This window comes from Candida orthopsilosis (genome assembly GCF_000315875.1).
Source record: "Candida orthopsilosis Co 90-125, chromosome 8 draft sequence".
Taxonomy (NCBI): domain Eukaryota; kingdom Fungi; phylum Ascomycota; class Pichiomycetes; order Serinales; family Debaryomycetaceae; genus Lodderomyces; species Lodderomyces orthopsilosis.
The window spans coordinates 1-14,500 of NC_018302.1; the positions used below are offsets into that span (position 1 = coordinate 1).

The 14,500-nt window shown below is 39.0% G+C and overlaps 9 protein-coding genes across 9 annotated transcripts; 2 read left to right on the forward strand and 7 right to left on the reverse strand. All coding sequences in view use genetic code 12, as the record gives it.

Moving 5' to 3' along the window:
* Positions 1 to 625: 625 nt before the first annotated feature.
* On the reverse strand, positions 626 to 841 carry CORT_0H00100 (hypothetical protein; the record flags this gene model as incomplete). The annotated part of the gene is made up of 1 exon (XM_003871204.1): positions 626 to 841. The coding sequence occupies one exon, from the start codon at positions 839 to 841 to the stop codon at positions 626 to 628; it is 216 nt and encodes a 71-aa protein (XP_003871253.1).
* A 118-nt stretch (positions 842 to 959) lies between these two features.
* On the forward strand, positions 960 to 1,754 carry CORT_0H00110 (Rvs161 protein; the record flags this gene model as incomplete). Its single annotated transcript, XM_003871205.1, has 1 exon — positions 960 to 1,754. The coding sequence occupies one exon, from the start codon at positions 960 to 962 to the stop codon at positions 1,752 to 1,754; it is 795 nt and encodes a 264-aa protein (XP_003871254.1).
* A 51-nt stretch (positions 1,755 to 1,805) lies between these two features.
* CORT_0H00120 (hypothetical protein) lies at positions 1,806 to 2,462 on the forward strand (the record flags this gene model as incomplete). The annotated part of the gene is made up of 1 exon (XM_003871206.1): positions 1,806 to 2,462. One exon carries the CDS (start codon positions 1,806 to 1,808, stop codon positions 2,460 to 2,462), a length of 657 nt encoding a protein of 218 aa, XP_003871255.1.
* CORT_0H00130 (hypothetical protein) lies at positions 2,459 to 3,244 on the reverse strand (the record flags this gene model as incomplete). The annotated part of the gene is made up of 1 exon (XM_003871207.1): positions 2,459 to 3,244. One exon carries the CDS (start codon positions 3,242 to 3,244, stop codon positions 2,459 to 2,461), a length of 786 nt encoding a protein of 261 aa, XP_003871256.1.
* Positions 3,245 to 3,283: 39 nt separating this feature from the next.
* On the reverse strand, positions 3,284 to 5,662 carry CORT_0H00140 (Rad3 protein; the record flags this gene model as incomplete). The annotated part of the gene is made up of 1 exon (XM_003871208.1): positions 3,284 to 5,662. One exon carries the CDS (start codon positions 5,660 to 5,662, stop codon positions 3,284 to 3,286), a length of 2,379 nt encoding a protein of 792 aa, XP_003871257.1.
* Positions 5,663 to 5,736: 74 nt separating this feature from the next.
* On the reverse strand, positions 5,737 to 6,402 carry CORT_0H00150 (Adk2 protein; the record flags this gene model as incomplete). The annotated part of the gene is made up of 1 exon (XM_003871209.1): positions 5,737 to 6,402. One exon carries the CDS (start codon positions 6,400 to 6,402, stop codon positions 5,737 to 5,739), a length of 666 nt encoding a protein of 221 aa, XP_003871258.1.
* An 86-nt stretch (positions 6,403 to 6,488) lies between these two features.
* On the reverse strand, positions 6,489 to 7,658 carry CORT_0H00160 (hypothetical protein; the record flags this gene model as incomplete). Its single annotated transcript, XM_003871210.1, has 1 exon — positions 6,489 to 7,658. One exon carries the CDS (start codon positions 7,656 to 7,658, stop codon positions 6,489 to 6,491), a length of 1,170 nt encoding a protein of 389 aa, XP_003871259.1.
* A 131-nt stretch (positions 7,659 to 7,789) lies between these two features.
* On the reverse strand, positions 7,790 to 9,748 carry CORT_0H00170 (Sac7 GTPase activating protein (GAP) for RHO1; the record flags this gene model as incomplete). The annotated part of the gene is made up of 1 exon (XM_003871211.1): positions 7,790 to 9,748. One exon carries the CDS (start codon positions 9,746 to 9,748, stop codon positions 7,790 to 7,792), a length of 1,959 nt encoding a protein of 652 aa, XP_003871260.1.
* Positions 9,749 to 12,801: 3,053 nt separating this feature from the next.
* On the reverse strand, positions 12,802 to 14,500 carry CORT_0H00180 (Csa1 protein; the record flags this gene model as incomplete). The annotated part of the gene is made up of 1 exon (XM_003871212.2): positions 12,802 to 14,500. A coding segment is annotated over one exon (1,699 nt), but the record flags the coding sequence as incomplete, so codon positions are not given.

Genomic DNA, 14,500 nt, shown 5'->3' on the forward strand with positions numbered 1-14,500 from the left:
CCTCTTCATCATTCAAATGCCCATTTGATGATTTCTTTAGGTTTGAACATTCAGCAAAAGCGCCACTGATATTGCAACTAAATAGACTCAACACTCCTGCACTATAAAACAGTTCCAAATACACTTCCCCTTGAATATGAACAAAGAACGTCATCTATAAAAAAAGAACTACGATGTTATCTTCTTTGTGAAACATGAATTTAGTCTGAGCTAAATCGAGAGCCTATAAGCGAAATTGGAACAAATCCAAATTGACAAGAAACTTCACCGTATTACTAGAACGTAGGTTGCATTTCAAGTCACGCAGTTCAGAAAAGTCAGTTACAAAACTCTATTCTATAGCAAATCTTCAATTTACTTTCAATGAACTCGCTCACACAGTACTCGTCGAAAACGTAAACTTTTTCTGGATTGAAGAAGTCCAATGTCTGCCATTCTAATAGACAGTCTCCACACCGGTACAATCTTTCTGATTGGTTGTCAAACGCACACCTCGTTTCAGTTATAGCACAATCAATGGATAGCCCAATTTTTTGGTTCAGTTGTGGAAACGCCCTACGTGAAAGAAGTCTGGTGGTGGTTTTGGATGTACTTGATTGAGTAAAATGTATACAATGCTATACATTCACTGCTTGATTAGTTTGCTAACATAGTCCTGGATGTACACTAGGTCGTTGTTTAGTTTGTTGTTCAATTGCTGTAGCTGTTTTATATTATGAATAAGCAAGGTGGACTCTTGTTTGTACTTTTCAATTTGCTCAATCTTCTCTTTTCTAGAGTCATTATTCGTAGTTACCGGATCAGCCTGTGTTGTGTCATCATTTCTCTTATCTTGGCTCATGGTTTGTGTATAGTTGCCGTAATTTTAAGCTCAAAAAGCCTGCATTTTTTTCGTTGATAAAATTGGTCATGAATTATCACCACTGCCACCGACACCACCGACACCACAATTCACAACAATGTCTTGGGGAGGATTCAAAAAGGCAATCAACAGGGCTGGTGCCTCTGTCACAGTCAAGAGTGTAGATAAAGTAATGGATAAGGACTTTGATGTCGAGGAGCGAAGATACAAAACATTGAAATCGGCTGGTGAGAGTTTACAAAAAGCAGCAAAAAGTTATTTAGACAACATCAGAGCAGTCACGAGATCGCAAGTAGTCATTGCCGAAATTGTATCCAACCTTTACGAGGAGTCAAAGCAAGGAGGATCCGCATATTCTACAATCGGAACATACTACCAACAAAGTGTTCAAGATTTTGATGAGGAGACAGTAAAGCAATTGGATGGTCCATTTAGAGAAACTGTTTTGGACCCAATTACCAAATTTGCGCATTACTTTGCGGAGATTGATGAAGCCATCAAGAAACGTGCCCATAAAAAGACCGATTACGAACAATGCAAGTCAAAGGTGCGAAGGCTTATTGATAAACCAGCAAAAGATGCAGCCAAGTTGCCCAGGGTCGAGAAAGAATTGGCAATAGCAAAGGAGATATATGAAGACTTGAATGAACAACTAAAGAATGAGTTACCTCAATTGATTGCACTTCGAGTCCCCTTTTATGATCCATCGTTTGAAAGTTTGGTAAAGATTCAATTGCGGTTCTGTACCGAGGGCTATTCAAGATTGGCTCAGATCCAACAGTACTTGGATCCAAACTCTAGAGATGAATACGCTAATGGTGTATTGGATGGTAAGATTGATGAATTGTTGGGTCAAATGCAAACCTTGACTATAACTTCGTTAGCTAAATAATTTTAATAAACAGTAACAATATTTTGCAACACTTTTTCTTCAACAATCAAAATGTCATTCAAAGAGAATATATACCTGGATGATCAGAGTGTGGTACTATATGATCAGAATAGAGAAGAGGTGGAAGAGAGGCATCAAAATGACACTTTAAAATCGACCGATGTTCAATTTCCATTCACAAAAGTCAACTCCAATACATATCAGCCCAATCGTATTGAATCCACAATCAATGCAAGACAAACACATATTGAGGAGCAGCAAACTACGAAACTTGATCTTTCTAACAAACCCGGCAGTGTTTCCAGTGCTGATGAGTTTTACGAAACTTCACCGATTCTTGAAGATGAGGAACTCTATTTCCCCACTCTTCTTGATGAGACAAATTATCCGGTAGTTCATGTCCCAGTTCAGCCCCATATGTCAAGACCATTGAACAAATTTAGTGACCTCAACTTAAAAAATATTCCCATTGCTCAAACACCGAAATCGTTTCCCTTGGATTCACAAGGAGCTAAGGATCAAGATGAAATCGCCTTGTATAACATTATCGAATACGAATTTGATACAGTTGACGAGAAGAAGTCGTGGTGGTCACCCAAAGATTGTTGGTCAAAGTTTGTTCACCGGGAGGAGGATATGGATGTGGAGGAGTCTATAATCGGAGATGCCAACTTGGATCAAATCTTTGACAATATTTATAACACCTAGTCCATGGTCTGTGCGTACAAAGCACAGGCTATCCAACAACCCACACTTTGTCGAGATTGAAATTGTTGCTTTTCAGGGGTCAAGTCAAATTGAATATACTCATTACTATCGTCACTCAATACTACAATTCTTTCTCGTAGTTTTCTCCTTAAATCGATTGGTGATTTCTCAATCACTTCATCAATCAATTCCTGAATAATATCATGGTGATCGCCTTTGTTTAGCAAGTTTACTCTTGAGTCCTCTCTGATGGTAATTTCTCTTAAATCACTTACAACGTACATTTTCACACACTCCATTGTAAAGTAAATTACCAAGACATCTCTCTCATTTGCACCTATGGAAGCCAACACTGAACACGGTAGGAAAAATATCTCTTGTACTCTTAACCCCTTCAAAGTGTCACGTATCACACTTTTAAAGTTTTCAGAATAATTGTGGTCCACAACAAACATCGAGTCATCGATCAACAGGTACTGAAATAGTATCTGATGGACAAGTTTTCGAATAAAATGCACAGGAAAGGCTTCATTCATCAAGGGTAGAAAATGACCCAAGTACTTCTCATACTCTTTTACCTCTTGTTGAAACTTGGGTGATAGATTCTTGACAATTTCATTTTTTTGTTCTTGGGTTATCGAATGGCCATTGAGGTGATAATTAGGTGGAAAACGATGCAAATGTTTATAGTGATGATACTTCACTGGAAGAACTTCTGGACGAGTAGAGTCCGCCACACCTGCTTTTAAATTGGTGCCTGTAATCTCCAACACCAACGGCATTACTGTTCTTCGCGCTATAAAAAATTTGCAAATTAAAAACTATAATAAATCTATATCCTCATCATCAATATCTATAAACTCATCACCCACTTCTTCAACCTTACCATTCTCTTCAACTTCTTCTTTGATGCGACCTTGGTTGTACTGCTTCTGATATGCTTCAAGCTGATCAATGTCCCACACCGATACCCCTTCTTGATCCTTTGGATTAGTTGGTTGAGCTAAACTCCGCAAAAACTTCTTAGCGGTGGCCAATGCCATGTCTGTAGACAAATTAGTATCTGAATCATTCAATGCCTGAGCAATCCATTTCGGCAACTGCGCTTTCTTTCTTGCAAATCGTCTATCAGCCAACACCATAATACCATAATCGTCTTTGCCTCGCAAAACTCTTCCCAAGCATTGAGCAGCGTGTCGCATTGCATCGAAAGAGAGGAAATCATTCTCTTTGATTTGAAAATGATCTCTCATAAATTCCAACCTGGCCTTTAATATCCTTGATTCCGTATATTGGAAGGGGATACCAATCATCAATACTGTTCTTCCATAATGATGATCAAAATCAATTCCTTCAGAAACCTTTCCACGCGCAACGGACAATAAAACTGCTCCCCTCCCGTTTGAACAAGCTTTTCTATACGTTTCCAATGCCAACGAGGTTTCCTGAGCATCAGGAGTTTCGACCAAGATAAGCTTATGCTTCCACACCTCGTCTAAGACACCCATTGTCTGCCACATGGAAATAATCGACTCCATATATAGATATGATGGAAAGAACACCACCATACCGTCAGGGGTAATTTTGGCAAACTCTATCAAAAGAGAACCGTAGTTTCTCACAACCGAGGGATCATTTCTGATTTCAAATCTTGAAGATATGGATACTTGGTCAGAGCCTTTGGTCACAATCATTGGCAAGAAAGACCTCCTAGCCAAAGTCATTGCGTACGACTCTTGTATAACAGTTTGAAAATTCAACATTTTCGGATACATATCCAAGGGAGAGATAGTACCGGACGTGATAATCACTGAAGAAAACCTTTCAAATACCGGCTTTATAGCGATAGAAGCATCAAGACAAGTAAAATGTAGCATAGGATTAGGCACCGTACTTCCCTCCGTTTCGAATGGTTCCAAAATCAACTGAAATCCAGTGTCATACGTAGACACCAAAGTGGCGAAAGTAGCAATATCCTTCAAAGCATTAAAGTCCTCAATCTCCGTAAGCTCCAACGTTTTCACCAACAAAGACAATCTTTCTGAACAAAACTTCAATGGTTTTTTATCAATATAAGTCAACTCCTTCAAATGCTGTAAGAAACTGGTTGGCGTTTCACTAATAACATGCAAAACCTTCATCCTTGTCTTTAAATATTCAATAAATCTCTTTAAAAATGCAATGAAATGCTCGCCCTTTCTGATGTTACCTGGAATTGCTTCGTCTAATAAATCTTGCGGTAGAATTGGATTCGACATAAACATTTCCTGCTCTCTTTCAACCTCAGCTTGACGCAACCCATCTACCAACTGTTCATATTCGTTTTGTAATTTTTCACTATCTTTTGCCTTCATATCTTCAACTGCCTCTGCCAATTTGTTTGCCCCTCGCGTGGCTCGCTTCAACACATCCTCAGTCAAGTCCAACGATAACGACTCAATACAAACGTTATCGATATTATGTGCCTCATCAAATATAATTATACTATCCTTTGACAATTCTCGCGATACTCGATCAGCAATTTTAGGATCCAATAAATAATGGTATGAATAAATAATAATGTTGCAGAATGGAATCATTCTACGAACAGTGAAATACGGACACGTTCCCATCTCTTTACAGTACCTGATCAACGCGTCAAATGAGTAAACACCCAGTGGGACTAACTCATGGGGATCCAAATCGTACAATTTTTCATGGTAGGAGCATAGACTATACTTTGCTGGATCCCTCACTTGGTCTTCTTCTGTGACAACACCCTTTTCAATCTTTTCCTTCAACTGTCCATTTGTCACACGTCGACACATTTCATCCACCACATTACCCTTCTTCTCCCTCGATATCAACGGGTTCAAACATAAGTTCTTTCTACTGGTCAATCCCAACCCCCTGAAATCCTCAACGTATCCCAACTCGCTTGCTCTAAACTCCATCAACTTGTGCAACTCAATCAAAGCCTTTTCAATCTCTGACATAGTACGCGAGCAGTATACAATCTTTCTGTGTTCTGGATAGTGCATTTGATACGCCACTGTCAACGACAATAATGAAATAGTTTTGCCTGTTCCCGAAGGCATCTCTAGTATACAGTTTCCTCCAACATCGAGCGTTTTCTTGATATCACTCATATAAGCATATTGCTCGGGATAGATCCTTGGGTAAGGAAACAATACAGGTAGATCATCGATGTAGAACTTCATTAAAGAAAGGGTTGCTCATTGTAAGTATTTTTACAGTTTTGCTCTATTCGCATCTATGTACGCGGTAGCGCTCACTATACATTTACTAACTTTTCAACTTGAGGGTAGATAATGTCACTGGTGTTACCGGAAACAACCCTCCATACCCCTTGTTCCTGATAAAACTCACGTAGTGCACCAATCTTTTCATTGTACTTGTCCAACCTCTTTTGGAATATCTCGGCGTTATCATCTTCTCTCTTCGTAAGAGGTTCCCCAGTTACGTCATCTTTGAAAGGCACTTTGGGTGGATTGTAATCCAAATTATAAATCCTTCCACTTGATAGGTGAACGTATCTTGACTCTATCCTATGCAATATAACCTTCTGATCAACGTCCAACTCAACAACCAAATTTAAGTTTGAGTCATACTTATCCAACACGTCGTTCAATTGGTCGGCTTGATTACTTGTACGTGGAAAACCATCCAACAACCAACTTGCTTCACTGTTCAACCAATTATGAGTTTGTAACTGATCTGTAATCAATCGTACCATCACTGGGTCTGGTACCAATGCCCCATTTTTCAAATATTTTTCGGCTTTAATTCCAATCGTTGTCCCACTGGCTATCTGATATCTCAACACATCACCGGAGGAGATGTACTGCAATTGGGGAAATTTCTTCAAGAGCCTTTTCGAAATGGTACCCTTTCCTGAACCAGGTGCACCTAGTAGTAACAATCTTGTCGGCTTCAACATTTGGGGTCTTTACTCCACAAATAATTGACGAACGTTTTTTCCAAAACGCGAATTTAAATTTTATCACGAGAGAATTTATACAAATACTATTCATCTTCATCACTTTCTATAATCCTTCTTCTTTTTCTAGTCTCCTCTTCCGCCAAATCCCTGTATTTAGCTTGACCTTCCTCTTTCAACTTACGTAATCTTTCGGCACCTTTTTCAAATTCTTCCTCTTCCTCTTCTCCTTCTCCTTCCCCTTCCCCTTCCTCCTCCTCCTCCTCATCATCATCATATCTCTCAAGCTCTTCTTCATCTCCAGCTACAAAATCATCTTCCTCATCATATTCCTCACCCGCATTCTCTTCTTCGTCACCATATGTTCTTGCAAATCTAGCATACGAACTCTCTTTGAATCCCGATGCAGGACTGTCACCTCTTTCAAATTTTTCCTCCTCCAATCTCCTCCTACTCTCTAGTTGCCTCTTCATCTTCATCTTTTTCCTCTCATTTTCATCAGCAATTCTTTGCTTCTTCAATGGATCGTCTTCCGTCGTTGTGTTTAAGATCTTATCCTTAAAGTGTATATTCTTCATCACCTGGGTTAGCCTCTTATGTATTGAGTCATTTGATGCTGGCAACAAATTAATCGTCTTTTCAATGAGACTGTCAGTTTGCAAGATTTCAGCAGTCTTGTACGACTTCACCAAATAGTTGTCAGTAGTTGGCAAACTCTTGACATCAAACATTTCGTTACCAATCTTTAAACTGACAGTTCCATCATCCCACTGGACGAAATGTGCATTCGACTGCTTCACTATTTCATCGTTTCCGGAATTGTGATATCTCCATCTAATAGTGGAAGCATTGATCAATTTTTCCGCCAATTGCTCATTGTATATCTGCTTGGAAGTCAACCCCTTTTGCACCCTTTCAAGGGCATTATTCTCTACTTCTTCTTTAAATGTAGTCGGGTCAAATGGATGTGGGTCGATGTTCAAATGCATTGGCGTTTTCAAAATTTGTGTCCCTTCTGTCAACGCTGTTACAGCATGTCGAGGTAGCGATAGTTCTAGGATATTCTTTTCTGAATCTGCGTCATCGTAGTCTTCCCCATCACTTGACTGATCAAAGTCAATGCGTCCCGATGGAGCATCTTCAGTTTCACTCTTCAAATATGCCTCGTTTTGTTGTGGTTCCTCCCCCTCGTCCCCAAACAAATCATCAATCTCTTCCTTCAACCCGCCAGGGCTGTTATCTTCTACTTCTGACATGATTCTTGCTGTATACAAATGGCTCTATCTTCAACAAAAAAATTTCGATGTTTTTGCTGGACAAAAAGAGAGAAAGCAAAATTTGCACACAAAAACAATTACAAATACAAAAGTATACATTTACATAGAACCTACTTAGCAGTTGTAGGCCCCGAACTTGGTGTAGTTACAATTATAACAGGCTCTTCGCTAGTTCCATTTTTGGGGACTTCTGGCTCTGCGTTGGGCCTTTCGTTATCGAAATTTATCCTCATGGGACTGCCAGCATTTGCTAACCTAGACTGGTTGAAATATGACTCTTCTACATCTGAGCCTATGTCATTTTCATCTGAGATATAATCCACGTCTGATTCAAATGGGATTGAGCCAGTTACGTTATGTTGATATCCTACCACCAAATCCTCATGGTTTCCGGCAGAGCTCAAACTTTTGGAATGTCGACGATTGAATGGTGGAGGTGCGGGTTGCGCCAGGACTATTGGCTCCTTCAGCAGTAGATCATTTTTTGATAGCGAGGTTGCACTCTCCAATGGGGTTGTGCTTGTGGAAGTGACTGCACTTTGCAATGCTTGTGGAGGTTCAGTAGGAACCACATCCTCGTTGGTATTTATGGATACAGACTTGGAAGTATGTGTTGGCAAAAGCTTGTAAGCGTAGTGGATCAAGAATTCCACCACGAGTTGGGAAAGAGCATACTCATCAGGGTCAAGATCGTGATTAGGATGTGAAAGGATCAGCGGTTGAAAAATGGCAGCTAAATTTCTCGAACTCATCAAATTCTCTTTCAGATGATTTCGTACCATTGCCAACAAGTCCAATACATAGAATAACAACTGTTTTGAAGCAAGTGGTAAGTCATTAACCAAGTGTTTGTATTCGTCAATTGCCGCATGGACATCACGTGTAAGCTTCTTGTAGTTCTTGGACTTTTTCTTATTCTTGAGCTCAATTTCTTCTTCAGTAGGTTGTCGTTGTTGCAATTGTTGCGGTTGTTGCGGCAGCAGCAGCAGAAATTGCAGTTGCAGTTGCTGCTCTACGTGTCGCAGCTGTTCGGTTGGGGGTTGAATAGAACTTGTCGGATGTGACGAAACATTTGAATCATTACGCCTCCTAAAATCTGATACACCATTGTCATTAAACTTTTCAACATTGGCTTCCGTCAACATTTGTGATGTGCTCGATACATCCTCAACACTAGCTTGTTTAAGACTCTTTGAGGGATTTTCTGCTTTGTACTGCATGTAGCTGATTATTCTTCTTCTGTTTCTCAATGGCTCTCTAAAATCATCGTACATGTTTAAAGGAATGAGTGGTTCTGGAAGTGCATTCAAATATCTTCTTAAAATAGACGCAGCATCATGTACAGTATATCCGTCCCAATTTAGCTGTTTACCAAAAGATGGTGGTGTGTTGAAAATAACCTGCAAATCTTTAATCCTCTTAGAAGAGCCACCAACTCTAAATATGCCTTCTACAGTGAGTCCATTTTTCTTCAAATAAACGCCGCATTTGGCAACAACTATGGGGATTTGACCATATTGCAAGCCATCGGATTGGTCTCCAGTAAGAATGGATATTTTCGCCGATGATTCATCCAAAGCCTGCTGCAAAGGGACACCAAAATACTTTGAGTTTTCATCAACGAGTGCATTGGTTTGCATGAAAGAGTCTCGATGCTGACGTATACTGCTTTCTGATTGATTTAACGAGTTTGACCTTACTCTTGACACATTATTTGTTGATCTCAGCTTGTGGTTGAGCAATGGACGCAAAAAATCTGAATGATGACTAGATCCTGTAGGTGAAGTTCCAAAAAAGTTCCCCCCATGATTATGGTGGCTCAGTTGTTGCTGGTAGAATGAGTTTTGGGAGTCTGAGCTTTGTGTGTTGTGAGCATTAGCATTTGGTATATTTAACGGGCTGTGCTGTTGATGAGGAGAAGTGTAACTCGCTTTTGTAGGGGATTTTGAAATAGAGTCATTGTCGCTGATTTCATTCACGGACTCGTTGGATAACAAGTTTGAACGCTTTAAACTTTTTGCCCAACCAAAAATGGACCCTCTGTTGTTTGGAGATTGAGAATGACTCATTGGGTTAATCTTGAATCACACTAAAACAAGAAGGAGCGTATATAAAGGTTGTATTGTTTGTCAGTTGTGGAAAATGGTAAATGCTGGTGAAATGTGGGCGTTGCTCTATGGGATGTGTGATAAAGACCAGTAAGGGAGAAACAACTGCGTCTTCAAGCCACGGATATCGTATTGCAAATAGATGGTTGCTTATGGGTGGCGGTTAGTCGAATATATGTATATGAATATATCCCTTATGGCTGATAAGTATGGATGTGTTATAGATATCTGTGGTACCTGTTTATCTCTCTCTCTGTGTGTATGAGTTTGACTTTTCATGCATGTAAATTTTTTTTTTCTTTTTGTTGTTCCTTTTTTTGAGCACTCAATGCACACTATACACTACGTTGTACTGAAAATACTATTTTAGTATTTGAATCACACACCAACTAATTAAAAACGAAGAAGGGGGTGTTTGACTTAGAGAACCTGTATTCAAGCCAGAGTATGTGTCTAGCTCTTTAACATGATTAGTCTATATTTCGACTGTTTCTGTAATTAATTGCAACTTAAGCTAACAAGGAACAATCTGCTGTATAATATCTTTAGTGTGCAAAAGTATCCTCTATCGTCAATGTCGGGTTGTTTCACTATGATAATTCTAAGTGATTATATTTGAGTTCGTCTACTATCTATCTCTACAATAATACGATGAGTTGTATGTTGGTCCCCGCAGAAGAATTACGAGTACAATATATCACCCCCACGCTATTGATTGAATACACGAAAATGGTATTATGGTTTTCATACCAAGCGGGGGAGTACCAGCATTTACCAAGGGTTGGTCTTTCAGTAAACAACAAAGTCAGCTCGATTACTTGCTGTCAGTTATACTGCGCTAACTATCTATAGTGAATGGCTCTTTCTATAGTAGAAATGGGACGTGTAAATAAAATGTGGTACGCGTGTTGTTTGCTGGAGTTTATTTTTGGGAATGATAACACAAAAACAATAAACAAAAAAGTAAGAGTAGTGTACACTTGGCCAAAATTTTAATGTCGTAATTTGTGAGTCATGCTTTTTTTTGGTCATTGATAAAAGACACATACACACACAGGTTTTTCTATTGTGACAGCCAAAGATTATCAAAAGGGACTAGGGCGTTAGAAATGCTTACACTCCAGTAAGAGTCGAAGGATTTGAGGTTGCACACATAAATCTACTCCTCTTTTGAAAATTCTGCAGTTAACGCCACAGATTTAAAATAATTTAGCAAAAATTTTGCCCAACGTGTTTGCTAAATTCATCCAATCAATTCTGTAATGGTCCAAAAAGAATAGTATTACCTGTTGTACTTTAAGTTAGATAATGACACTTTGATTGCATTCCTTAAGTTCTATTTATAGATTATTGACAACAAGAAAAGAGAAAGATAGAAAACAAGAGAACAAAACTTCATCAGCCTCATCGACAAAGTTGTCCCTCCTAATTTTTCAACACTTTTGCTCCTTGATAAAAAGGGCACTTTTATAATTCCAAATACCAATGAACAAAGCCACGTGGTAAAAGAATTGGTTTTGCTTTTGCTTTGACATGTTGCACTTTATCTCTTTTGGGATAATTCACACTGTTTCTTAGTGGAACATGATCTTTCTATATTTTTGTGTCAACGGATTGAAAATGGTACAAAAGAGAGCAACTAAATTTAGACTTTAAAGTCTAGACCAAACGTGATACCAAAAATCGACCACAGTTTCTTTCAATGAAATTAACTTTTCCTTTTTGTAATTACCAAATATTTGGATGATCAACTAATTATCTATCCCAATTGAATATATGCTTCACTAAATTATACAAAGTCGCATTCTGACTCATAATACTGTACATACAAAGTCTCTACACCTCTTATTCTCAACCAAATTCACCCATTGATTACTGTACAACAAAACTTAAAAATAAAAATATACATAATACGTATCAAAACGACAACAGACCCAACTAATTGGGCTTATTGTTCTCAGATGATAAAAAACCCTAACTGTCAAAATCGATGATAACAAACAAAAATAATAACAAAAAGACAACAAAAAAGTTCGGAAGCAAAAATTTTGAGTCCGAACTGCAAGCAATATTAAATTCAATAAACTAAAAGAATAACAAATACAACGGTAATGACCACCAAGCTCAATGAAATTGACGACGATTTGTGGATGTAAAAGTTTTCTTTTTTCTTAGCGTTTAAACTTTCATATGCTTGGCCTAAATCTTTCAAAATTTCCTGGTTTATAAAATTTAAATTTTGGGTTTAGGAGTCTGTAGCTTTAATTGGTTGGAGAGAGTACTACTAGTGTTAAAACGCGAATCAATTGACAACTGCAGAGTATTTGAACTACCTTTTATTGTTACAATGCCATAATCACAATATGATTTTGACCATTTGGTGGTTTATGTGACACACTCTTGCGGCTAACTTTGTAAACTTCGCAACATAGACCAACCTTGGCAACTATTGAAAAAAGGAAATGGATGCTTCAGAGACCAATCGGTCTAGCTACGAATGATGTCATTAATTTTAGCATATGATTCTTTAATGGGATAAAGTATGACAGGTAAGTATAAAGCGAGCAAACGGATATTAGTGAATCTTTTAGTGGTAAAAATTATCGTCTCATCTGATATACCACTAGCGACTTGTTACTCGTATGATTCTTTTCCAGTCAATGTTTTTCCTATATGAGTTTACCATTAACAGAACATTGGGAGTTTTTTGTAGAGATTTGATAAAAATTTTGGAGCAAGACGCGCTATTCAATTTACTGAAAGGCAAAATTAGTACACAGAATGATGTATCTATATAAATCGAAATGATAATACAAATAGAATAACCGAAATTTTATAAAAAGAATTCACAAGATGTTATGTTGCTAATGAAAAGCATAAAATAGCAACCGAATGTTTCGAGAACAGATTTGTCTCATAAAAATTCAGTCTTTGACCGAAAGTAATACAATGTTCAAATTGAAGTTTCAAGCCACCATAGATTGAGCACAATTTCGAGCATTTCATTTATTTCATTACATCAAAAGGGCAGCGAAGGCAACAATAGTACTCATAAAGCGCATCGATAAGCCATAGGACTTGACTCCTGCATTAGCAGCTGCAACAGATTGAGTTCCGTTACTACCTTCTGATTCTGATGAATTCAAAGCACCTGCTTTCGTAGCTTCATCCCCATTTTGATGATCAGTCGAAGCACTCGAGGATACAACGACCGTTTGGGTAGCTTCCCCTTCTTGAGCAGCTCCACCTTGTTCACCAGCTTCGCCTTGTTGAGTAGCTTCTCCAGTCTCTTCAACACCAGGTGCAGTTTTGGCAACAGCAGCAACAGTTTCTTTAGCAATAGATGCCACAGATACGGCTTGCGATGCTTCAACAGCGGCAGTGTACGCCTCTGCAGCGGCAGATTGTGCATGTGCTACTGCTTCAGACGAGTGTTGTAACTCAGCTTCACTCAATTGAACTTGTGCTGCAGACTTTTGTTGTTCAGCAGCAGATTTTTGGACAGATACAGCTGATTCATACTCAGATACAATTGCTTCCAATGTCTTTTGTGCTTCATGCTCAACCGAACTAAGGGAACTGATTTCACTTTCACAACTGTAAACAATTTCCGTCTTGGTGACTTGTTGGGCACTCAATTTGACTGAGTTCAAAGATGAAATAGCCGATTCACATGATACAATAACAGTTACAACACTTTGCTGTTTTTCGATGCATGTAGATTGAACAGCAGCAGCACTTGTTTGAGATGAGTGGGCTTCACTTTGGACGGAGCTGGCAGATTCTTGAGCGCAATATTCACTTACTTTAGTAACAATTATGGTTGTGGTTAATGTAGAAGCATTTCCTTCTTCGTCAGTTGTTGCGACCTCAGAAGTAACAGTTGAACTGAGAGGGTAAGATTCTTGAGATGCACCTGTTTCAGTAACATCTGATGAGCTGGTAGCTTCACCACTTTCGAAAGCCGATGAAGTGGCACTTGGCTCACCAGTAGTTGAGCTTTCTGGTGAACTCAATGGTCCAGCAACTGCATCAATTGCAGTACATCCTTCACCATCAGCTACACGTACATCATAACCAACCTCCGCAGGACAAGCGTAGAATTGAACTTCATTTTCACGTTTCGCCAACCTGGCAGAAGACAACGGAGTTAATGTAACTCTGTTGTTTTCAAGTCCCCATCCGCCTGTGGCGCTGTCAATATCTCCAACAATCAATTCTCCAACAGCACCAACGTGTACAAAACCAGAATCACCGACTTGAAGTAAACCATCAACAATTGTAAACTGTACTTCAGAACCATCAAACAATTTGATATGGGTACTATTTGATTCAAAGGTGGTCACCTCACCATTGAATAACACAGATATAACGAATGGCTCACCTGGGGTAACTGATTCAGTTGGTAAAGAAGTTTCAATAGATGATTCCAGTGTAGGTTCACTTACTGTGGATGACTCAATAGATGGTTCGGATGATACTTCGGCAGACGACTCTGCAGATGGTTCAGCAGATGATTCAGTAGATGGTTCAGCAGAAGCTTCAGTAGATGGTTCGGCTGTAGATTCAACACTCGATTCAAGAGTTGAATCAGTTGTGGAGGAGTCAGCCGTTGACTCCGTGACTTCATTTGATGAGGATGATGAATCCGTATTTGATGGTTGAGAAGTGGACTCATTCGACGAGGTGATTGGCGCAGCAGTGGCGGCTGAT